The following is a 22,193-nucleotide window of genomic DNA, read 5'->3' as shown; positions in this document are numbered from 1 at the left end:
TCAATATAAAACCAATGCCGTCCCCCCTCGGCTCCCTTCCCGAATTCCTGGATACATCTCATGGAAGTCTTCTCCTGGAGACACAGCTTGCTCCTCCGTGCGGACCCATCATAGGTGATTTCGCGCTCTCTTTTGTTGCGACCTCTGCCTTCCCTTTGCCAGCCACCCATCCGCCATCATGGGCGCTGATAGCATAGAGGCTCCCCAGTCGACCTCGGTCCATAATGTCAATGACGACCCCAAGGCAGTCCAGGTCGGCCGTGAGAACCTTCACTATGCTGTTCCTCCCCATGAGTCCTATGAGGGCTCCCACAGATGGGATCCTGAGGTAACCTGGACTGCAGAAGAAGAGGCTCGTGTCGTCCGCAAGACCGACATTCGCCTCCTCATCTGGTTGTGTCTTATGTTTTTTGGTCTCCAGCTCGACCGCGGCAACTTGTCCAACACACTCGCCGACACCATCTTGACCGACCTTAAGCTTACCACCGACGACTACAACAACGGAACCACCATCCAACTGCTCTGTTTCCTCGCGGCAGAATTCCCCGTGCAGTTCCTCACCAAGCGCTACGGGTTTCACCTGGTCCTCCCCATCCTCATGATGTGCTGGAGTACCGTCAGCTGGGCACAGGCATTCATGACGGACCGTACCTCCTTCTACATCACCCGTGCTCTGAGTAAGTCTGACAATCCGCACCGTCGTGCCATTCACATAATCACAGTGCCGTGGTCTCAGCAGCTGACGTCCCATCCTCCTCTTCCAGTTGGCGCCTTTGAGGGAGGTTTCATCCCTGGTGTCATCCTCATGTCGACCTACTACTACACCTCGCGTGAGCTCAGTATTCGCCTCGCCGCGTTTTGGTCGACGCTGAACATTGCTCGCGTCATTTCGGCGCTGCTGGCGGCCGGTATTCTGGAGATGCGCGGTATTGGCGGCCACCCTGGTTGGTTCTGGTTGTTTTTGCTTGAGGGACTGCTGACCTTCCTCATTGGCTTCATCTCGATCCTCTATCTGCCTGTCTCACCCACGTCCACCAAGTCTGTGCTCTGCCGCAAGCCATGGTACACGGAGCGCGAAGAGTTCATCATGGTCAACCGTATCTTGCGGGACGACCCGGCAAAGGGCCTCACAGCCCTCAAGGAGCCGGCTACGTGGAAAGACGTCAAGGCAGCCTGGACGGACAAGTCCATGTGGGGTCTATACTTCATCGGTCTTGTTGCCTATATCCCGGCCACACCTGTCCAGGCATACCTTTCCTTGACCCTCAAACGGATTGGCTTTACCACGTTTTCAGCCAACATGCTCACGGCTCCTTCTGCCGCTATTCAGATCACTACCATGTTGGCTCTGGCTTTCTCGAGCGAGTACTTCAATGAGCGTACCTTGCATTGTATCTTCGGAGAGGCATGGATCTTGCCCCTTCTGACGGCTCTTCTCACCCTTCCTGACGGCGGCAGGGAATGGGGTCGCTTCAGTCTGATTACGCTCATCAGTGGCTACCCGTACTTCCACCCCTTGGTATCGTCCTGGATCTCAGAGAACACGTTTGACGTCAAGAAGCGTGCCCTCACCGCGGCTACCTATAACGTCATTGTCCAAATTGGCTCCCTTATCGGCTCCCAGATCTACCGCTCCTGGGATGGGCCATACTACAAGACTGGTAACAAGGTCCTTGTCGCCATTTGTGCGCTAGCCTTGGTGACGTTCGTCGTGCAGCGACAGTACCTCGTGTACCTCAACAAGCGGAAGGAGAAGGCTTGGAACGCCATGACGCCCGAGGAGCAGCTTGCATATCAGAACGATACAGTCGCCCGCGAAGGCGAGGGGAACAAGAGACTGGACTTCAGGTTCAAGTATTAGGTGTTGGCTTGCTTCTTGTCTCGCCCATGTACGTGATAAAGCGCATTCCACCAACTACAGAATGGCTCTCGATAGTCGAGTAGCGACCAAAGAGCTCCCTTGATATCTTCGGGCTAGAATAATCAAACATTACTAGGCCTTCAGATTTCGCCTTCCATGGTCACATCGACTCTTGGAGAATTCGCCTCGTTCGTGATGGGTTCATAAATATCGTGGTGTCGTGCACAGTGACTACGCAGAAGTCCATGTATTTACTATCTATCATCACTCACACGAGCCACCGAGGAGTTGGTTGTTCACGCGTGCTTCTTTGAAGCAAGTGTGGCCAGCTCCGTTTGGTTGTCAACATCGTTGCCTGAGACTCCTCGTGGTCCATGTCATCATAAAATGTCTGCGATGTATCAGCACGTCCTCCCAAGTTGGCAGCTGTCTCCTTGTCGAAATCTTTTGGGCTATATCTCGCTCCATTCGTTGATCCAGCACGTGATGCCGATCTTTGATGCTTCTCATGCGCCTGGGCAAAACCCTGCTGGCCTTGAGAAGTCACCTGTGATTCAGACATTGCATGTACCTCCCAGCTGCCCGCAGCTGTCCTTCTTGGTATTTTACCATTCTCGGAGAACGGCTCCCCGTAGTGCGCTCTTGGTGGCGCCTGCAAAGCTTTGGGAACGTCCAGAAGTTTGAAGCTGAACTCACTGCCCGCGCGAGTTTGTGAGGAGTCACTACCGTGTACGGAGCCCTGTTCGGTCTCGCTCGAAATCCGTGACTCGTGGACAACCTCGACTTCCTGTGTCACGAAGATTTTGCCCCAACTATCCTGAAGTATAGGCCAGAATACGGGAATTGAGGCACACATGCTGGCCATGTCGACCTCGACCACAGCAAGCACGATCGCCGAGCACGCATACCAGCTATACAATGATCAGTAGATGAGCTTGTGAACAGTCGGTATCACAGCACTTACGTCGGGTCCATCACGGGCCAAGTCGCTGCTCTGTGCTCGATGATACTTTGTAGGCGCCAGATGGATATTCCAAAAACCCTGTTGTGGATAGTAATTAGCATATGCCAAGTTGATGACAATAGGTGTCGTTGTAGGCAACTTGCACTAGACCAAAGCTGAACATGCTGGCAATCGACGCCCGTTGCTTCCACGATGTGGTTTTCTTCTTGAGATACATTGGCAGGGGAATGGCAAGCACGACGAGGTCGAGAAGGGAGTTGAGTGACGAGTGCGCGACAAACGTGGCAAATCTGGTCATCCAATCAGCTACTGCAAGTAGGTATCCAGAATGCTGAGAAACACTCACAGCTCGTTATAATTCCTCGAGCCGTATCCGTAGCAGTCAGCTTCGATGGTCCAGTCGAAGAAGGCCGCCAAGGGCACACAAGGAGCGGCACTGATGACGAAGAATGCCGTGCCCCAGAGTGCAGAAATGACGAGGCAGATCCAGCACACTATCCTTGTCTGTGTGCCAGCTTGGAAGATGCGAAAGTACTGTGTCAGAAAACACATTTTCACAAGGGTCGTCGAGACGATATATGTGAGCAACGCCACATAGAAGTCCTGGGAAAGTCAGCACTTCATGTCCATCTCTGGGGCGATTTTGTGTTCCGCAACATGGATCCCGAGTATTTATTCACCTTTTGAAATGCGATCATGGTATCCATGCCCAGCTGGGAGAAGTGTTGGCCCAGACCATTGGATACGGCTGAATGTTGTTGTTAGTCACTTGACCCGTGGATTGAAGTTTTCTGGTTCAATGTTAGATAGCTGCACCTACAATTAATTACAGCGATTGAGCAGGCGGTTGCTGCCACTCTGGTAGCCATGAGAGTGTAGTCGTCCCAACCAATGCAGTGTTGTTTTATTCTGGCGTATATGCGGAGAACTACGCAGATCGTGGCAAGGGCCTGAACAGTTGTCAGAAAGACGTGCGTGCACAGGGCAGAGCAAGCTGTATGTGAGCCAGTGGCAGCTAGAGATCATTCAGTCAATCATACCATGAATGTGATTGTCAACCCGTAGACACATCCTGGCCGGTTCCATGTTGGCATAGGCTCGCCCAGGTTGTTGTAAGACGTGAGTATAGAGTGGATTTCCGCCTGGGAAGCCATAACTGCTCGAAATATATTGGGGGAGATGAAGCGTCGGACGTGAGACGAAAGTGAAGGCAACAAGCTCTAGCGAGGCATGACGATAGCAGATTCGATAGCAGTCACGGCAGTGGTGTACTGACTCTGTCGCAGGTGCCGGAAAGTTGATATGCCTGGCTCTGGCGCGTTGCTCGAGATGAGACAAGATATTGAGACACAAGCGGGGGCCGGGGAAGATGGAGCTTCTAGAACACAAGTAGGTTGTGGAACAGCAACGTGGGAACTACGGAGCTTGTATACCGCATGGCTGTGACCTGGTCCGGGGTCACGGCCTTCCGTTGTCGGCAAGCAGGGAACGGGGACCTGCCCTTGTACTGGACATTCCTCGAGGGTCGAGGATCAGCAAACGAAACAACAGGGACGAATGGTAGCGTCAAATTGGCCAATGACTTACTGTTGGGACACTGGGCCGGCAACCCTCATGGAATCACACTTTCTTGGACGAGTTACTATCACTTGTCAAGGCGGCGAGCAGAGTTCACCTGCCGCCCTGCCACTGGAATGTCCCTACAAATTGTCCGTTTCTTCAGCTGTCCGCCTCGCATGTCAAGCGATTGGCGGCCTACTCCTTACTTGGGGTATGGAGGCATCCCTGCAAAGGCTGCGTCGACGTCGTGGCGGGCCCGGCGCGGCCGAGGGGTGTGGCAGCGCCATAGTAAGCAGGTGGGCAAGACAGCAGCTACAGGTGCCCAAGACGACTGTTTGAGGCCGATAACCCTGCATCGTGGGTCCCAGGCTTGCCTGGGAACGCAGGTGATGGTCAACAAGATGACGTCGCTTCATTGCGAGACACTCGGGAATGCAAACCGACCCCGCCCGCCTCCACAGATCGCCAGTTAGTGAACCCCTGCTGACGCCAAAAATAGCCCATGCATGCTTGCGATTGCATGATCCAGCACGCTTTCCGACGCCCTGCACTACATACCAGCATGCGTTGCTGCTCTCCTTTGCGACTCGTAAGGAGCATTGTCGGATCAGCGCCTCGGACCAAGATCCTTCCAACAGTGCAGTCAAGTTCGCGCAGCCAATACCAACTAGAATCCAACAGCGGGCTGCAACTCGATAAGTCACCTTCTTCATGAAACTTGATTTGTTGGGTGAATTCAGGATTGACTTGTAGCCTCCGGCGGCTGCGTTGAATGCAGATCAGCGCCCAAAGGGTTACTTCACCTAGAATGTAAACATGACCCTTCGTGCTGCTGACGACGGTGCTTGCACCCACCACGATGGAGAGTCCCTCGGCGTGGAACTTGCTGTCCGGGAAAGCTTTGGTGGACAACTATGCATGAGCTTCCGCGCAGTCCCTGTGATAATCGACCTAAACGTCCAGACGGCGGATATCCAAGTTCTGGGGACTGCGTATGTTTGACCGTTTGGATATTTCAAGCATGGCCGCTGGCTGGCTCCGGGTGCCACCCGGGCGGAGCATGACTCAGCCAGCGCCGAGCACGCCATTGGTCACGCAATACGGCCTGGCCGGGCGCCCCGGCCTGCGGCGATTTTCCCCGTGCATCTTTTCGCCGTCGTCCCCGTCCCACGGCGCATACCGCCTCTGCTCAGATCCGTCCTTTCCTCGGGTTGGAAGCCGGCCTGTACGATTCACCAGAACTCATCTGTCAAACAGGTCACCCGGCTCGTAAGCCTGTTCGGCCCGGTCCATACCTATACCAGCATGGTGCTGCGTCCGCTGCTGGGCCCGGCAGTGCTCCGGCCGGCATCCCAGCATGCCGTGCGGCGGTTTCCCGGGACGCCAATGCGCGCAGCTCTCTTCTCGACATCTAGACTGCAGCTGCAGCGAGTCGCGGCGCTCGTCGTGGGTGCCGGGCCTGCCGGCGTTGCTACGGTCGGCTCGCTGCTCGACCACCTGCCATCGTCGCCGACTGTGACATGGGTCGATCCCGATTTCGCGGGCGGCCGAATTAGTCGGCGGTACCGCGAGGTGCCCGGAAACACGCGGACCAAGCTCTTTGTCGACTATGCACGTTCAAGCCATGCCCTGGACCACGTCATCAAGACTTCACCCACTCCGAACCCCGTCACCATCCTGGAAAGTCTCCCACCCAACGACACATGCTCACTCGGCTATGCGGGAGACATGGTTAGCATGCTCATCGGCGGCCTCGCTGCCAACCCTGCCATCGACTGTCGCCAGGGTCGTGTCACGACCGCCCAGTGGGACGCGGGCTCGCAAGAGTGGTCAGTCACAATCGACGATCCAGCGTCAAACAGCTCCGTTACAAGGCAAACTCCCCTGCTCGTCTATTGCACAGGGGCTTCGCCGACGCTTGTGCAGCTACCAGCGGCCGACTCAGCGACATTCCTCCCTTCTCCAACCAGTCGGCCAAAGCTCCTAGAGCTCGATACAGCCCTCAAGCCGTCCCTACTTGCCACGTCGCTTTTCCCTGCATCCTCCACGGCCTCGAGCAGTGCGCCGCAAATCACAGTCGGTGTCATCGGTGCCTCGCATTCGGCTATTCTTGTTCTCATGAACCTGTACAACCTTGCCGCCCACTCGCCAGCTCACGCAAACCTGCGCGTGCGCTGGTTCTCGCGCGTCCCCGCCGACAAAAGCCTCAAGTATGCCGTCTACAAGGACGCCGGCTGGATCCTGTACGACAACACGGGGCTCAAGGGTCGTGCCGCAGATTTCGCCCGGGAGAATCTGGATAACCAAGAAGTTCTGGCTCGGAGCCCCGTGGGCAAGATCGTCGAAAGAATAGACTGCTCCGGAGGAAGGGACAATGAAGCTGCGGCGTTCCGAAAATACCTCGTCGGCTCAACAACGGGGACACACGGCGGCTGCGACTATGTTGTACAAGCCGTGGGCTTCACCACCGATCCGCTACCTTCAATGCTCCAAGCCAACAGCACGAGCGACAAGAACATTATCAGCCCATTGTTTGACCACGAAACGGGCGCATTCCACAACAAAAATACTGGCGAAGTCCTCCCGGGCCTTCATGGTGCCGGCATTGCCTTCCCCGAGCGCGTTGTTGACCCAGAAGGAAATGTCGAGCATGCTGTCGGCTTTTACAAGTTTGTCAAGTTCCTTAAAAGGGCTGTGCCGCAATGGGTCAGCGCGGTATATCCGAATGCTGCATGCCAGGAAAACACAATCCCCGGCGCACGAGTCGAAAGGGCAGCGGCGAACGCTTGAAAGTTCTGCCTGCATTTTGGGGGCCTTCTCATTAGCGACGTGGAACTTGATGAAGTAGAGTGGAGTCTCATTCAGTCCAGCTCGTGTCACACTCTAGACATGTTGGACGTCCGACGGACTTGGTATTAAATTGCATTGGCGAATTAGAGGAACATGTGCTCAGAATAGTACCCGCAAGCGACACCCAACACGTATACCATATACATGCTGGCTTCAATAGATAGCTACAGATAGAGGCCTGCCGCTGGGCAGGAAAGAGAGGACTCTTTAATGAACGCCGATATATTGACGTTCACCATTACACGGTCGATAATGTCTAGATGTCGAGCTAGCGCGCGAAGCCATCAAGACTCAACCGCCACATTGAAGCACAAGCAGATGAAAATAGTCCAACACAAGGTAACGCCCGAAGCGACTCGCTTTACAGTCCATGTAGTGTGGAAGCGCATAACCCATTAGCATGGTATGATATATGTGCATGTATATTGAGACTGCAGACTCATATGGCAACGACAAAGGCTGCTCGGGACGAGCGTCCTTTTGATTCGTATTGCCGTCCCGTAATAATCCAGTGAATCTATATACCGCGCACATCGCGTCAACTAAACAAAAGAAAGCGTGACGCCCTTGTCCCATGTAGAAAACATTATGCCATACAACAACGCCTTAGGAATAAGTGAGCTTGTGAAGTTGCACATGTACAATGGCACCACAAAACAAGAATTTATATATACCAGAAGAAAATGCAAACCCAGCACCCGCTGGCGCATCCTTATCCCACCAACCTCGAAAGGCAACGATCGCGCACACTGGGAGGACACATGGCGACGGTCTTCATCCAGTATTACTTTACCGGAGATTGCTGAAGTCCAGCTCAGCCGAAGCCATTGAGGACATACCCATGGCGTTCATGGGTACATTCTCCGTGTTCCCGTGTTGTATTTGGTGATAGTCGCTTAGATTTCTCGACAGGTGCGGTGCCTGATGCACCATGTAGCTGTTCGTCCTCTGCGCAGGCTGACGGCCAAAGCCCTGACTCATCATGTTCTGGTTGAGATGTCCATAGGCCTGATTTGGCGACACGTTTTGTTGCTGCTGACTTATACCAGGAGCCTGAGTCTGGCTAGACTGCACATGGGTCGGTATGCTCGCAGATTGAGACATTCCTTGCTGGGTCAAACCATGGTGTTGGTGAACATGCTGGTGCTGCGGTAATTGTTGTTGAGAATGAGTGTGCTGCGAACTCAAGCCATTTTGCTGGTGAAGTGATGCTGACGGGTTCTGCCCCATTGGGCTCATCATGTCATTGATGGCGTTGTAATCGCCCATGTGTGGATATTCCATGCCGCCCGGAGACAGTATGGATGGCGAGCTGACCATGGGAAATGGGGACTTCATGTCCGCGGTGCCGTTCGAGCTCGACGAATCAGGAACCATTTCTTCCATGCGTGGTACCTGAGCTGGCGTGAAAGGCTCCGACTTGAAATCCGTCATCATAGGGGCTTGTGCCATGCCGGCGTTGCCGAAGCCATCGAAGATATCGATATTCATATTCATGTTACACGCGTTGTCCGGAGCCCGCTGGAGTGATGGATCAACCAGTCGAGGAAGGATCTCGTGCGTCTTGTGGAGTAGGAGAGGTAAGAAGTGATGCTCGCCACTGCGCAAAGTCGACAAAAGTTGTAGAAGAGGATTCAGTTGTTCACGAGGCCCATTGCCAAATATGCTTCCTGAGGAGGGCTGCATCGAGAGCACATCCGTGAGATCGCAAGAAATGTTGAAGAGCTTGGAAACAAATGGTCCACCAGCAGACTCGGTGTTCTGGGGTGATAGTTGTGAGTTGAGTGATACGAGGTCGCGAGACATGTCGATAGAGTGGTGATATGCAGAACCGTCCTCACTCTGCGGCACACAACCGCTGGGCAGACTCAGTCGCCAGGCGACAGTCTTGAGCCACTGCTGGTTCGTGCGGAGCTCGGAGAGCTGAGCCTCTTGTCCATTCATATATGGTGGCATCAGGCTCGCGAATTGTTTCTGCACAGCACTCAGGTACGACGGCGTGTACTCTCCGCGAGTTTTGTTCCATGACGAGATGAGAGCTTCGTCAAATGGACGAAACAGGCTGGCAAGCAGAACAAAAGGGTTCAGCTGATGTGCCAATGGGTCTGTTGGATCATCGGTCATGGTTGGTAGGTGGATAGAGGCAGGAAGGGACACAGGACGGTCGAACTTGAGTGCGTAAGCCCTACATAACAAGAGGACATGGTTAGTTTCTGGTACCGAGCATCTTTGCACTAGACACAAGACTTACCTCTCCGCGATGAATAATAGCCAGTAAAGACGGCGACGTCGTGACGATTCGACACTGCTCAACGATGCATACGTCTCTTCTTTGCTCATGCCTGCGATATGGGCCATGGTGGCAGCTTCGCGGAGATAGAACCATGCTTTGTCGTGAAGCTCAAGAGCATAGTTCGAGCAATAGAGGAAGAAGCTGGTGCAGAGGCTGTCGAAACTGGGAGTGCCGGCGAAATCCTGGGTCTTGCGGACACGAAGCGTTTCTTCCATGAGTAGTGTTGAAGCGACAATGCTTGAACCAGGTACATGCTCCAGCATGGGGTCGAGTCCAGGCATGCTCATCCCTGGCTGCAACATCATGAATGCAGACATGGACGTGAACAGACAATACGCGTCGACGTTCTGCTCTGGAAACATGGCCAATGGTTCAATGGAAGGGCGGTCGAGAATCGGCATGATCGAGTACATGTTGGTGAAGTAGAATTCGATCGACTCCTTGACAAGCTCGCTCGAGAGCATACCAGGGGTTGGACCGTACCCAGGGTTCGGCGGAGTCGTGCTGTCTATGCCATTGAGTCGGTTGTGGATCTTGGCGGACAGGCTTGTTTGGCGCTGGGTTTCGCGCAGTTCGCTAATGACCTTGGCCCTTGAGCCCTTTGGTCCCTTCTTTTGCGGTATCGCGTTGTATGTACAGGTGAGCTGTGCAGAGTCACAGTTACGACAGGGGTTGATGCCGTCGCACTTCACTTTGCGGCGATGGCAGGCATCGCACGCCCGCTTGACGGCCGTGGTCGACATATCGATAGTGTGCTGTTCGCTGTAGGCAGTCCGGCAGTCTATTGGCGCCCAGCAATGCCGGTAGAATGTAGATGCGTCGGGAAGGGTGGTGTTGTCGAGAGACGAAGCAGCGTGGAGCGGGTACGCGTGACAATTATTGAATATGAGACAGTCGATATCGGCAGTGTGGCCTGCGGGGAAGCTGGATGTGGCAGGGTTGTATCAAGCTGGGCAGGCCACCGGGGGTTCTTAATCGGCCCGTCGTCAAGGCAGAGACAGAAAGGGTGTTTTCATCGAAGAGTAAAAGCGTAATGGAGCTGGGCGGAGGATGGAGCTTGGTACTGAATCTGGCAGGATGAATGATCGGTGGAGGATGCGCAGGTACGCGGGAGTGAGCAAGAGTGAACAGGAACCTGCGTGTCGAGTCTAGTGCTTGTTGATGTTTTGTCCGAGTTTGAGGCAGGCGTTGGCCGCAATGGTGACGATGAAAGGTGACCAGACGAGAGCCTCGGACCGGACCCGTCTCAGCCAGTGGACGGCGGCTAGAGAGAGGACTGCAAAGGTGTCGGGTCGTCACAAGAGGCGGCGCTGGCTATGGTGAGGGCGGTTCGAGGAAAGGAGGGATGGCACCAGGGTTGTGTTGGGAAAGCACGAAAGGGCGTCGTGGCGGAGAGACGGAGTGGATTGGGAAGGAGAAATGGGAGAGTGGGTGCGAGCGAGCGAGCCTGGGCTGGGCCGGCTGGCAAGCTTGGGGGAGGAGAGGACTGCGGGATTGCGGGCGAGGCGAGGCGGGCACAGTCGGGCAGGCTAGCGTCGCACAGTCAGCCTGCAGGCTCGCGGCGAGGATTTTGCTGGGCTAGCCGGAAGTGCGGAATGGCTGCGGCTGGTGCTACCCTGCAGAGTGTGGGCTGTGCGGCCGCTCATTGGGCACACGACGCCACGGCACGAGCATCCTGCTGGTCCATGCTCGGCCAACGGCTCTTACTAGGCAACGCCGGACGAATCACGACATGCGCCGGAAACGCAGCGTGTCGAGCCTTGGCCTCGGTGGCCCCCTCTGTGCACGACACAACACGTGCATGCAAACATGCGATGGGGCCCCTGGCTGCGTCGTTTCGCAGTCTCGCCATCCTCTGGAGCTTCATTCTGGAGCTTCATTCATCGTGCTGTTCATCCATGCATGGCACTGTCGCCTAGAATAGATACCTTGACGCTTGGGCTGCGCACAGTGCGGGCGCAGGCGCGCACTCTAGCCAGCACACTGACAAGACAAAAGCGTCCATGATGGGTCGTCCCCGCCGCCGTGGGCGAGGGCGAGAGCGAGAGAAGTTTTCTGTGCAGCTTCGATGGCGGGTTGGGGAAACCGGCGGGGGGCGTGGCCGTCGATCCGTGGCTGTGGCTTGCCGTGGTGGGAAGGTACTGCCTCCTAACTATGCCGGCCACAAGCCAACGCCCCAGGCCTTGCCGCATGCTTTGTGTCGCCTGCCCCAACTGGAACGCGCCTCTCGTCTCGTCTTGACTGTTTGCGTCGTTGACTGGACTGGCAAGTCCCCAGCGACAGATGGCGGAATAGAGTTTGTGCGCTGCCCTTTGCTGCTCGAATGCTCATTGCTCGCTGCTCGCTACATGAAGTGCCCACACGAGGCTTCGTGGTTGCCAGAAGCGCCCGGCCCCCAGATGTTCTTCCATGCTGTCAAATGGCAAATCTGATTGTCACATGGCCATTTGGGCCGCCCGGGCAAACCATCCGGCCTACTCCAGGTGCTCCTCCCCCGGATTTTCTCAACTCCAACTGGTGAGGGTGGCCCCCTTGGCTAGCACCTGCAGCCAGCAAGCCTCCTCCACACAATCCTCGCGCTCCAGCAAGCCACCGCCCTGGTCGGCCCGAATGCTCCAGCTCGAATGGCAGCTTGGCCCATCTGCCACCAGCACCTCCAGATTCGCTCAGGAGGCTCGAGGCGAATCCGCGCTTCGGGTCGCAGCTGTTCTCACAGCATGACTCCCAATTTCCGTAGCTCCACTGTGTCACAATCGCATTAATGAGAACGTGAGTCTTGTTACAGGCGTTTGGTAAAATGAAGGACCCCGGTTTCAGAGCTCGCTTAGCTGCATGCTGTCGTGGTTGCCGGAGTTCGTAGAGGAATGGATGCAGAGTTCCATTCGTCCTTGAGCGTTCGAATACATTATATCCAACCACGGCAACTCTCATAAGACGGTATGTTCAAGCTCTATAACTAACGATCGCGTTGACACAAAGAACTATTACACCCACTTGGTGGATCCAGTGACAGAGGGCCAGCATTGCAAGAAAATGCCGTCAGAAAAAAAGAGGCTTGACCAGGCTTCATCTCTTGCGCTTGGGCAAGTATCTGACCTGCGCAGCACAGTTGCCATGGTCGCCCTTGAAGCTGTCCTTGGCCGGGACAAACTCGCCACTCTGCAGGCTGCCCTTGATGAAGTAGACATACCACGCCTCGTGGAGGACATTGTGGTGCCTGCCAGTACACCGTAGAATCACTCGCCCGCCACTAAACGCCTCGAGCGTCGCCTGCAGCTCAGATAGCGAATATGTCTTCTTGTAATCGGGCACGATGCCAACGCGCTCCAATGCTCGGTACGTGTCGAGCATGCGAAATAGAGCCGCTGCGCGCGTGAAGTAGTCGACGACCTCGACACCCGCCGCGTAGCCGTCGCCATAGCAGCTTGGTGCGAGTGTGTTGATGCATGTGCCGTGCTTGTTATACTCGTGCGCCCAGAGGTGGTCATTAGTGCCGCTGCGCGGAACGTTTCCAGTCAGCTTGCCATGGTTCGCCTTTCCGCATCTTGAGCTTGTGACGGCGTGGAGGCATTAACACGGCTCATCAACGCCGCAGATAACATGCCATGTCCTACCGCCCTAGGGTATATGCGAGGATGAACTCACTAGTTGGCGACCCAATATCTATGCATCCACTCGACAAGATCGCCCTGGCCATGTTGTTCCAGCGTGGCCGTGATATTGTTGAATGCCGGCGCCATGCCACAGAACTGGTCATATGAGCCATCACATAGATCGGGCCTGATATCGCGACTAGTCAGTCCTCGTTACGCCACGCTCGCGTTGTGGCATACGGCTCCATTGGATGGGCAGTCCTTACCAGAGGCCGTGAACAGTCCAGTCCTCCTCTGCACCACCAACGTGCAGCTTCTGATCCCAGAACTGAGTGAGCAACAGCCTGCCGCCTGGGTAAACGAAGCAGCATGAGCCGGCCTCCGTCGCGTTGTTGCAGCTCGTCGGCCCATCAATCGGACACGATGGTGCGCCGGTCAGCGGCGAAGAGTAGTGCGACGTCATGGGAGCCAGGGGGCTGGGAGCTCCGGCGGCGGCTGCCGAGTTGCTGCCATGAGGTGCAGAGGAATGGCCCAAGCCGCCTGCTGTAAACCCTTCTAGTGAAATAGGAATCTGGGAGACGAGGTGGCCTGCGTAGGACAGGATAGAGCGTAGGGACGGTGCCATGATTTATGGCCGGTGATAAGGAGAGAAGAGGTGGTAGAAGACAATGTGGTTGGTCGCAACAAACTGTACCTGAGCCTACGCTAAGTCTCTCAAGCTGGTTGCAGTTGCAAGTGGCCGGGTCCCCAGTTAGTAGTTCAGGGGCAGGAGGCTGAGCTCAGCAACCGCGTGTCTCTAGGCGCTGGATGTGTGTCCAGCTGACCAGGCTAGTCAGACGACCAAGATGGTTGCCTGCACTTATGCAAACTTGATAATGACCTCGACTGTGAGTTTGTACACATCATCACACACACGCATTGCAACAGCTGATTGAAACAGTATCGGATCTGCAGACTATTATACTTTGGTGAATTGTTCACTTTTTTGAATTGCTACGTAGCATTTACGCTGACAAAAACCCGAATGTCCCGCGTCTTTGTATAAGTACCATCTCAGAAGGGCAGAAACACCAAAACGCCTGCCAATCTGACCGTCGTGGAGGCTCATGCCTTGTCAATATACCAACTCCAGGCCAAACACAGAATACGCCAATTCGACAAGCATCGCACACAGGTGACAAGAACCACGCCACTACCGTTGTCTCGTTTGAAAAGTGCTACAAGCGACCTGGTTCATCATCACCTAGGCTTTTTTGTGCCGTTTGCCTTGGCGGCGTTGCTCTGCTTCACTTTTTGAGCCTGAAGAACCATTTGTCAGTAACCGTGTCGACAGGTGCAGGAGGGGGTTTGCGGGGTAACATACATTCTCGGCGAACTTGAGACTGTTGATCGTTTCTTTGGCATTTTCCTTCAGCGGGCTCACCATACAGAACATCAGTGTCCTGCACTTTTCACCCAACGAAGGCTTCAGCAACTGTGTGAGCGTAAAGCTGCTGAAGTCGACTGATTCCTTCTTGGTGCCTTCCCCCAGCTTCTTCAGCACGGTTCCAAGGTGGGTTAACGACATATTGATCTGCCGTCCCTCCTCGGCCACATCGCCGGTCGCGCCAGATCGACCAATGCTCTCTGAGCCAGCCAGGTCGATCAAGTTGAGTGTGCCCTGACGAACTTTGACCTTCCCGTCTGGCATCGTCTTCCTGCCGTGCACCTTAATGACCAGCACAGAGTGCGACCGCGACGAAGCACGGTTCATGTTTGTCTCTGCTGTGTGGCGATTCGCTTCGGCTTGCTGAACCAGGTAGTCCAGATCGTCTTCCGAGTTCAGCCCAACGAACTCGTGGTCCCTGATCTCCAACTCATCCGAAGTCCGAATAATCTGCAAAGGCTTGGGTTCGCCGCTCCGTGGAGTCACGAGGTCGTAGAGCTTGTTCTTATAGACTTCGAGATAACTACCCTCGAGAGAATACTCCCAGCCCAAGTCCCTCATTCGCGAGACTTCGTCGAAGATCATCTCCTTGGCGCGAGGAATGATGCCGTGGTCAGACGTGCCATCGAGCTTTGGCTTCTGATTGCTCATTGTATACGTCTTGCCAGACCCGGTCTGGCCGTAGCAGAAAATGCAGACCTTCTTCCCATCCATGACAGACTGAACGAGTTGACTAATCTCTTCAAACACATCCTGGTTGGTGCAGGCCGGGTCAAAGATGCGCTCGAAGTTGAACGGCTGTGATTTGCTGATCACCTTCTTGCCTTCTTCTAGTGCATTCTCTCTTTCCGTGGGCACGACGAGGCCTCCGTACTTGTCCTCGTCATACTCGCTTTCGAAGTAGTCGAAATCGAGGAGATCCGGAGACGAACCGGCAGGGCGAATACGGCACATGACGCGAATGTTGCCCTTGAGGTCCTGCACTTGCTCAAAGAGCTTGTGGCGCTTCTCTTCCTCGCGCAGCAATTTGTCCTTGACCTGTATTTTCATCCGCTCGAAGTCTTCGTTTGAAGCTTCTATTAATTTCTTGGCGGCCCGTTTTTCTTCCTCTGCAGCACGCTCGGCTGCCTCAGCACGCCGGGTAAGCTCTTGTAATTGCCGGCTCAAATCGCTGATCTGATGGTCTTTGCGGTTCTCGCTCGATCCGTAGGCTTCTTGAAGGCTTTTGGCATTCTCCTCAAGTTGTTCTATTTTGGCCGACAGCCTCGCTATGGAGCGCTCGTGGTCGCTGACTTGATCGAGGGCCCTGGCAAGGTCCTCCTCGGCTTTCTTGAGCTGCATTTCGCGTTGCTGTACATGCAAATTGAGCTTTTGGACTTCGAGGTCTTTCTCATGGCGCAGGGATGTGACGCGGGCTCTTTGCTCGAGTATCTCCCTTTCGAGTTGCTCTTTTTGGGCCTCTGCGTCTCGGCCGCATTTTTCTTCAAATTGCTGCAAGAGGTCGTTGTGCTTTTCTCGTTCGGCCTCGAGTTGTCTTCGCTCTTCTTCCAGTTCCCGGTCGAATCGTCTGCGGATATGATCGTAATCGTCCTGATGCTTCTGCTTCAACTTTTCGATGTCCTCCGTCAAGAACTGAACCTCGCGGCTGGCGTTCTTGAAGTCCCGCCTCGCTTCATCCAGGTCGTCTTGCAGTTCGACCTTCTTGGCCTCAAGTTGGACAGCTATGGCGAATTATCATCAGCATTCTTGCAAGCGGCGAAGGATCAGCGTGTCAATTGTCATTCGACATGGTGGCGTACCTCTCCTCTTTGCGAGATCAAGTTCCTCAACAAGCCGGTCTTTGTCGACAGCTGAAGAATCCATGAATTCTTTCATTCTGGCAAAGTCACTGTCGAGTTTGCCCAGCTTTTCATCGATATCGGTGGCTATGAACCCAATAGTGTTAGAAGACTTCGTTAGAAATGGCGCCTTGCTCGGCGACGGGGTCGCTATGGAGCGAATGGTTGCTTTGGTAGTGTTCTCGAAGCTATTCCATTTTCTGCGTGATAGGATGCGACCCGGCGTCATTGGCACCGCTTGCGCATCTTCTTCGACTACACGCAACTCTGCGCGCTCTGCCGTGCGATGCTTAAAGCTTGCAGTAGATGCAGACAATGCTTTGCTTGTTGGGACAAGTGAATATGGTTGCGAGCGCAACCACTTTGGTACCGGGGAGGGCGGCCGAGGAGACGAGCAGACACTAATCTTAGCCTCGGAAGTCACTTGACTCTTCTCCGAAGTTTGTTCTAAGCTTTCAAGGCTCGTTGATGCAAGCTTGTCACAGAGAAAACTCTCGTCCTCTATTCGGCAAAGATTCTGGCATTCTTGTGCAAGCGGTCTTTGTGTAGAGTGGTTATGCTGCGATGAACGCGTGTAGACACTAGTGGTAGAGGTAGAGGTAGAGAATCGTGAGACTAGCGGCATACCATTTCGGCTATTGGGTTCTTCCCGTTCCCGAGTTCCCATGGAGGTTGTAGGGCGCGAGCTTGGAACAATCTGTAACGTCCTTGTGTTGGATCGAGATCGCGCGTGCTGCGATCGGGAAGGTGGTCGGGCCGAGCTGGCGCCGTAGATGCTGGTGCTCGACGAGTAGTTTGTGGTTGGGATGGCACGAGATGTTGGGAGGCTGGAGAACGAGTTCATCCCACTTGTTGTTTTGCCCTTTGTGCCACAATGTGTCAGTTACACTGTCAAAGCGAGGACTGCTCGCCGACTTACCACATCCTTCAGTGCAACTGCCCTTACCGAGCGGGAGGCTTGGAGTGAAGCGCCTAGTGGGCGAGGAGGGTGACCTGCTCTTTCTGCCAGAGTCTGGCGCTTCGCTTCAGGTTGGACGGCTAGCAATCGTATATGCAAGGTCAGTCAAGCCACAGTAGTCAAGCGCGAGGGTCAAAAGCCCGCACCTGGTTGTAAGATTCGTTTGGTACCGAATGATGGTTGAGCAATATGCGATCGGGCGTTTGACTGAGAGTCTGAAATCTCGTGTAAAGCCAAAGAGGCGTGCGAGGTTGAGGCCGAGAACTGGTGCCGAGACACAGGACGAGGCTGGGGAAGGCCAGTCCGACGCATTGTCTGTGAGTGAAAGTCACCGTGTCAGTACATTGGAATAACCTCCATTCGTCATAAGGATGCGCCATCAAACGTACCACTCCGTCAGCGTCCATGACGTCGGGGCTCCGATATGCCAGTCCTAGTTGTATGACGACGATCTGAGGAAGGTGATGGCGCAGACAGGTAGTGGGTGATTGTGCACGCCTTCGCGTAAGGAGGGTCGATGTCGGTATCGTTGATGCTGGGAGCAGTCAGGTCTTGACGGCTAAGACATGGAAATCTGGCGTTCAAGGAACGGATGGCGCTCCTTCACGATAAGGTGGGTAACGTCGCGCGGACTGACACATCTCTTTGAGGTAGTTCAGCGCCAGGCCGGCTAAGAGTGCATGTTTAGGTGGAGGCATCGATAAACAACCAGGGGTAAACTAGTTGTGGAGGGGGTCCCAGAAGTTAGGAGTTGACCCGGCAACGAATTGTGGAAAATAAGGTCTTTGTGCAGCATGCATAAATGGAATAATGCGGCAGGAGGGCTCCGCCGCCGACCGTCCGTGTCACTCGCCTCCTCTCTCTTCACATGTCAAATGGGTCCGAACAACCCGTCGCTTGCACCCTTATCGATCGTGCGCTGCAAATGGCTGCACCTCGTCCTGTTATCATGGTTGATTACTTCAAAAAGACCACGTTATGAGCTGAGCAGATTTCCCCACCAGTAATCGCCAGCACCTCACCCGTAATAAATCGTCAGACTCTAATCACCTCCAAGCCCTCTGTCGCAGCCAGGAAGGGCTAAGCAACATATCTGCCACTCCACTATAAGACTGGCTAGCTGTGCTCAATCCCCCCACTACGCCATTCGGGTATCCAACTCCAAAATCGTCATTACTCTTCACCTCTCCACGCCCACCGAGGGGACCCTTTCCTGACTGCACCGAGCCATGGAGAAGTACAGCCAGTTCCGTGACCGCGGTTTGTTCGCCCTCTGCACTCCTTCTTACAGCTTGCCTTGTCGCCGTCTTGAGCGTGTTGGCTGACTGAAAATGAGCGGCCACGTGCAGGATCTGGCATATCGCCTTTCATCCCTACGACGACACCCACATCGGCCATCTACAACATATTTCGCGGGGTCATCTTTGTCTTCCGCCTTCCGCTCTTCCTCACATGCGTCGCCATCTACTTCCTGCTTCTCGCCCAGCTGCCTCTCCCCCTCGCGGCTCGCAAGCTGCTGCTCTGGGGGCTGCTTGCCATTCCCGGCGTGTGGTGGGTTGACCTCCAGCTCGACAACGTAAAACGTGGCTCCTTGTCGCAACAGCCGCCCTCACGCTTCCCGCATCCCCGCTCCATCATCGCATCTCAGTTCACGTCGCCTATCGACCCCATATACCTCGCTGCGATATTCGACCCCATCTTCACAATCTCGTATCCGGACACGCAAAAAGTGCAGCGCATTAGTCTATGGCGGGCAGTCATGCTTGCCCTCCAAGGGCCTGTCCTTGCGCCTCCGACGCCCGCCGGACTGACAACACTGCGGGCTCTTGTCGAACAGAACCCTGATCGAGTCATCGCCGTGTTTCCCGAGATGAGCACAACCAACGGGAAGGGCATACTTCCGCTGTCCCCGTCACTGCTCTCAGCGCCAGCTGATGCCAAGCTCTTCCCCATCAGCCTGCGATATACGCCCCCTGACATCACAACCCCAGTACCTGGCGCCTATATGGCATTTCTGTGGAATCTGCTCAGCCGGCCTACACATTGTATTCGAGTCAGGATTGCCGAGGGCACGACCAACACGGCAGCTGCTGTCAATGGACTGGTGAATGGTGCTATGGAGAAAGGCGTCGACGGAGAGTCAAGAGACCTGACTCCTGAGGAGAAGCGCGTCATGGACCACGTTGGCGAGACGTTGGCCCGTCTCGCGAGGAATAAGCGCGTGGGGCTCACCCTGCGCGACAAGGTCGCTTTCGTGGATGCGTGGACGAAGAAGTCTCGGTGAGGCAAAAGAGAAATTGACAAAGAAGGGACGGCTTGCCAGTATGCTCACTTAGAGTCAACAAGTAACAGCATGATCACCACTCATTTGCAAAACCTCATTTCAGCACCCATTCTCGTGATATCCCTGGTTCTGCAAGAATAATACGGTCTACCATTTGTTGATTGTGATAGCAAAGAGGACAAAGGCGGCTGCTGAGCGATGTTCAGTTCTTTGTTCTTGATGGCGCTCGCTGTACAAGCAGAAACCTGAAGGGTTCGCCTGGCGGAGAAGCCTAGCCAAGAACTTCCCCAAGTTGTGGTTCGAACCCAAGGAATATAGAAGTCATCTCACAGCACGACCCGAACGAATATGCGGAAGCCATGGCCACCCATGTAGATCAAACAAATATGTCATTACTGCTCGCAAGACGTCAAACGCCGGCTGTCAACCGTCCCGCCTCGGAGAGGCGGGTAGGCAACATTAGATTTTACAATCTAAATGTCCAGCTACAAAAGGGACACCCCCAGCTCATGCTTATATCATGGTGTTTGTGGTGACACAACCCGAGCTAGCATCGCTGACAAGGGTGGCATACTTGGTCAACGTACCCCGCGCATATCTCGGTGATGGTGGCGACCAGGCCTTCTTCCTCCTCTCCATTTCTTCAGTACTGACGTTTGTGTTGATGACAAGATTCTGCGCGTCAACGGTGATTATGTCGCCATCCTCCACAAGCCCAATAGGGCCGCCGACGCGAGCCTCTGGGGTGATGTGGCCGATCAGGAAGCCATGACTGCCACCAGAGAAACGACCATCGGTGAGCAAGGCAACGTCATTACCCAGACCGGCACCCATGATGGCCGAGGAGGGCTTGAGCATCTCGGGCATGCCAGGACCCCCCTTGGGACCTTCGTATCGAATAATAACCACAGTCTTCTCTCCCTTTTTGATCTCGCCACGTTCCAGAGCCTGAATGAAGTCATCCTCCTGGTCAAAGCAGCGAGCCTTGCCCTCAAATACGAGGCCTTCCTTGCCTGTGATTTTGCCAACGGAGCCACCAGGCGCCAGATCACCACGGAGGATCTGAATGTGTCCAGTAGGCTTGATGGGATCCGAGAAGGGCCGGATTATCTTCTGGTCCAAGGGGAAGGATGGCGCCGCCTCCGCGTTCTGCTTCATGGTCTTGCCAGTTGCGGTAATACCGGACCCATCGAGTACTCCCTCCTGGAGCAGGAATTTCAGCAAGGCAGGAGTTCCACCCAGCTTGTGAATGTCGGCCATGACATACTTGCCAGAGGGCTTGAGGTCAGCAAGCAGAGGGGTGCGGTCCGAGACAGCTTGGAAGTCGTCGACGGTGAGCTTTATACCAATGGCATCGGCCATGGCGATAAGGTGAAGGACGGCATTGGTGCTGCCTCCAAGAATGCTGACGACAATCATGGCGTTCTCAAAAGCTTGTCTAGTGAGGATGTCGCTAGGACGAATGCCTTCCTTCATGAGGTTCTTGATGGCCTCGCCGACATTCTCGCACTCAAGCTTCTTGGCGGGGTCCTCGGCGGGACTGCTGCTACTGCCAGGAAGGGTCATACCGAGGGTCTCGATAGCGGTGGCCATGGTGTTGGCCGTGTACATGCCTCCACATGCACCACCACCAGGGCAGGCGTTGCGGATGATGTCGTAGCGCTGCTCCTCAGTGATCTCGCCCGAGATGTACTGACCGTAAGCCTGGAAGGCACTAACGATGTCGATGGACTCGCCAGCCTTGGTGCAGCCCGGCTGAATTGTTCCTCCGTACACCATGATGCTGGGACGGTTGACACGAGCCTGTGCAATGAGGACACCGGGCATGTTCTTGTCGCAGCCGGGGAGGGAGATGTTGGCGTCGTACCACTGACCCTCCATGACTGTCTCGATGCTGTCGGCAATGATCTCGCGGCTTTGAAGGGAATAGCGCATGCCAGTCGTGCCCATAGAGATACCGTCGGAGACACCAATGGTGTTGAAGCGGTATGGGATTAGGCCGGCACGGGCAACCGAGTCCTTGACGATCTTGGAGAGATCGAGCAGGTGCATGTTGCACGGGTTGCCCTCCCACCAGACGGACGAGATGCCAACTTGAGGCTTGGCGAGGTCGGCATCGTTGAGACCGGTCGCGTAGAGCATGGCTTGGGAGGCGCCCTGGGCCTTGGGCTGTGTAATGTGGCGCGACACCTTGTTCAGCTCGGACACGTCTGAGGACTGGCGAACAACAGACGTTGCGGAAAAGAGGCGCCTATACCCGCCACAATGTGCTTGTCGGTCAGTTCTCGTGGCCATCTATCACATCGGGAAGCTTGAGGGTATGACATACGCATGGTGACCCGAAGCCGACCTTGCAAAGGCCGCCGGAGCTCTGGCGCGGAGCAGACTGTAGAGCGCCATTGCGTCAAGGATCAATGTTTTCCTGAAAGGCAGAATATTGATCAATCGAGATGCTGATTATGCCAGGATCACGACCGAGGACATGGAGATGGCTGGCAGCAGTTAGTGTTGTCCATGAGTCGAACAAGCGACGTCGGTGCGAGTGGACCAAGCTGGCGAGCATTCA

General features: G+C 54.9%; 8 protein-coding genes across 8 annotated transcripts; 3 read left to right on the top strand and 5 right to left on the bottom strand.

The window, feature by feature from the left end:
• The first annotated feature begins 104 nt into the window (after nucleotides 1–104).
• On the top strand, nucleotides 105–2,085 carry B0I36DRAFT_266130 (major facilitator superfamily domain-containing protein). The gene is made up of 2 exons (XM_046151208.1): nucleotides 105–677; nucleotides 765–2,085. The coding sequence occupies exons 1-2, from the start codon at nucleotides 179–181 to the stop codon at nucleotides 1,859–1,861; spliced, it is 1,596 nt and encodes a 531-aa protein (XP_046013868.1). The 5' UTR covers nucleotides 105–178; the 3' UTR covers nucleotides 1,862–2,085.
• B0I36DRAFT_104209 (uncharacterized protein) lies at nucleotides 2,040–4,120 on the bottom strand. The gene is made up of 7 exons (XM_046147762.1): nucleotides 3,866–4,120; nucleotides 3,646–3,775; nucleotides 3,506–3,573; nucleotides 3,172–3,428; nucleotides 2,969–3,115; nucleotides 2,826–2,903; nucleotides 2,040–2,772 (listed from the first exon to the last, which is right to left on the bottom strand). Exons 1-7 carry the CDS (start codon nucleotides 3,977–3,979, stop codon nucleotides 2,130–2,132), a joined length of 1,437 nt encoding a protein of 478 aa, XP_046013867.1. The 5' UTR covers nucleotides 3,980–4,120; the 3' UTR covers nucleotides 2,040–2,129.
• Nucleotides 4,121–5,690: 1,570 nt separating this feature from the next.
• B0I36DRAFT_361766 (pyridine nucleotide-disulfide oxidoreductase-domain-containing protein) lies at nucleotides 5,691–7,175 on the top strand (the record flags this gene model as incomplete). Its single annotated transcript, XM_046158536.1, has 1 exon — nucleotides 5,691–7,175. The coding sequence occupies one exon, from the start codon at nucleotides 5,691–5,693 to the stop codon at nucleotides 7,173–7,175; it is 1,485 nt and encodes a 494-aa protein (XP_046013866.1).
• An 849-nt stretch (nucleotides 7,176–8,024) lies between these two features.
• B0I36DRAFT_241837 (uncharacterized protein) lies at nucleotides 8,025–10,271 on the bottom strand (the record flags this gene model as incomplete). Its single annotated transcript, XM_046149865.1, has 2 exons — nucleotides 8,025–9,420; nucleotides 9,487–10,271. 2 exons carry the CDS (start codon nucleotides 10,269–10,271, stop codon nucleotides 8,025–8,027), a joined length of 2,181 nt encoding a protein of 726 aa, XP_046013865.1.
• A 2,150-nt stretch (nucleotides 10,272–12,421) lies between these two features.
• B0I36DRAFT_104175 (ribonuclease T2-like protein) lies at nucleotides 12,422–13,863 on the bottom strand. Its single transcript, XM_046147761.1, has 3 exons — nucleotides 13,388–13,863; nucleotides 13,174–13,320; nucleotides 12,422–13,024 (listed from the first exon to the last, which is right to left on the bottom strand). The coding sequence occupies exons 1-3, from the start codon at nucleotides 13,744–13,746 to the stop codon at nucleotides 12,595–12,597; spliced, it is 936 nt and encodes a 311-aa protein (XP_046013864.1). The 5' UTR covers nucleotides 13,747–13,863; the 3' UTR covers nucleotides 12,422–12,594.
• Nucleotides 13,864–14,058: 195 nt separating this feature from the next.
• B0I36DRAFT_287249 (P-loop containing nucleoside triphosphate hydrolase protein) lies at nucleotides 14,059–18,004 on the bottom strand. Its single transcript, XM_046151621.1, has 7 exons — nucleotides 17,733–18,004; nucleotides 17,490–17,658; nucleotides 17,305–17,423; nucleotides 17,013–17,247; nucleotides 16,347–16,472; nucleotides 14,485–16,268; nucleotides 14,059–14,420 (listed from the first exon to the last, which is right to left on the bottom strand). Exons 1-7 carry the CDS (start codon nucleotides 17,748–17,750, stop codon nucleotides 14,361–14,363), a joined length of 2,511 nt encoding a protein of 836 aa, XP_046013863.1. The 5' UTR covers nucleotides 17,751–18,004; the 3' UTR covers nucleotides 14,059–14,360.
• A 204-nt stretch (nucleotides 18,005–18,208) lies between these two features.
• On the top strand, nucleotides 18,209–19,673 carry B0I36DRAFT_320612 (uncharacterized protein). The gene is made up of 2 exons (XM_046153575.1): nucleotides 18,209–18,603; nucleotides 18,693–19,673. Exons 1-2 carry the CDS (start codon nucleotides 18,573–18,575, stop codon nucleotides 19,625–19,627), a joined length of 966 nt encoding a protein of 321 aa, XP_046013862.1. The 5' UTR covers nucleotides 18,209–18,572; the 3' UTR covers nucleotides 19,628–19,673.
• B0I36DRAFT_320610 (dihydroxy-acid dehydratase) lies at nucleotides 19,674–22,172 on the bottom strand. The gene has a single exon (XM_046153574.1). The coding sequence runs from the start codon at nucleotides 21,920–21,922 to the stop codon at nucleotides 20,141–20,143; it is 1,782 nt and encodes a 593-aa protein (XP_046013861.1). The 5' UTR covers nucleotides 21,923–22,172; the 3' UTR covers nucleotides 19,674–20,140.
• Between the last annotated feature and the right edge of the window lie 21 nt (nucleotides 22,173–22,193).

Source organism: Microdochium trichocladiopsis, assembly GCF_020744255.1.
Source record: "Microdochium trichocladiopsis strain MPI-CAGE-CH-0230 chromosome Unknown B0I36scaffold_4, whole genome shotgun sequence".
Classification (NCBI taxonomy): domain Eukaryota; kingdom Fungi; phylum Ascomycota; class Sordariomycetes; order Xylariales; family Microdochiaceae; genus Microdochium; species Microdochium trichocladiopsis.
The sequence above is the reverse complement of the archived record's forward strand: the minus strand, read 5'-3'. Positions and strand labels throughout refer to the sequence as shown.

What these genes read in the sequence shown, in the direction of transcription:
- B0I36DRAFT_104209 (XM_046147762.1), bottom strand. Translation starts at nt 3,979, where the DNA reads ATGGCTTCCCAGGCGGAAATCCACTCTATACTCACGTCTTACAACAAC. An exon ending in ATGTTCAGCTTTGGTCTAGT is followed by an intron (nt 2,904 to 2,968) that starts GCAAGTTGCCTA and finishes TATCCACAACAG; the next exon opens with GGTTTTTGGAATATCCATCT. An exon ending in TGGCCCGTGATGGACCCGAC is followed by an intron (nt 2,773 to 2,825) that starts GTAAGTGCTGTG and finishes ATCATTGTATAG; the next exon opens with CTGGTATGCGTGCTCGGCGA.
- B0I36DRAFT_287249 (XM_046151621.1), bottom strand. An exon ending in CAAACGAATCTTACAACCAG is followed by an intron (nt 17,424 to 17,489) that starts GTGCGGGCTTTT and finishes TACGATTGCTAG; the next exon opens with CCGTCCAACCTGAAGCGAAG. An exon ending in CAGTTGCACTGAAGGATGTG is followed by an intron (nt 17,248 to 17,304) that starts GTAAGTCGGCGA and finishes TGTGGCACAAAG; the next exon opens with GGCAAAACAACAAGTGGGAT.
- B0I36DRAFT_320612 (XM_046153575.1), top strand. Translation starts at nt 18,573, where the DNA reads ATGGAGAAGTACAGCCAGTTCCGTGACCGCG. An exon ending in CAGCCAGTTCCGTGACCGCG is followed by an intron (nt 18,604 to 18,692) that starts GTTTGTTCGCCC and finishes GGCCACGTGCAG; the next exon opens with GATCTGGCATATCGCCTTTC.
- B0I36DRAFT_320610 (XM_046153574.1), bottom strand. Translation starts at nt 21,922, where the DNA reads ATGGCCACGAGAACTGACCGACAAGCACATTGTGGCGGGTATAGGCGC.
- B0I36DRAFT_104175 (XM_046147761.1), bottom strand. Translation starts at nt 13,746, where the DNA reads ATGGCACCGTCCCTACGCTCTATCCTGTCCTACGCAGGCCACCTCGTC. An exon ending in TGGACTGTTCACGGCCTCTG is followed by an intron (nt 13,321 to 13,387) that starts GTAAGGACTGCC and finishes AGGACTGACTAG; the next exon opens with TCGCGATATCAGGCCCGATC. An exon ending in AGATATTGGGTCGCCAACTA is followed by an intron (nt 13,025 to 13,173) that starts GTGAGTTCATCC and finishes CGTTCCGCGCAG; the next exon opens with CGGCACTAATGACCACCTCT.
- B0I36DRAFT_266130 (XM_046151208.1), top strand. Translation starts at nt 179, where the DNA reads ATGGGCGCTGATAGCATAGAGGCTCCCCAGTCGACCTCGGTCCATAAT. An exon ending in CTACATCACCCGTGCTCTGA is followed by an intron (nt 678 to 764) that starts GTAAGTCTGACA and finishes CTCCTCTTCCAG; the next exon opens with TTGGCGCCTTTGAGGGAGGT.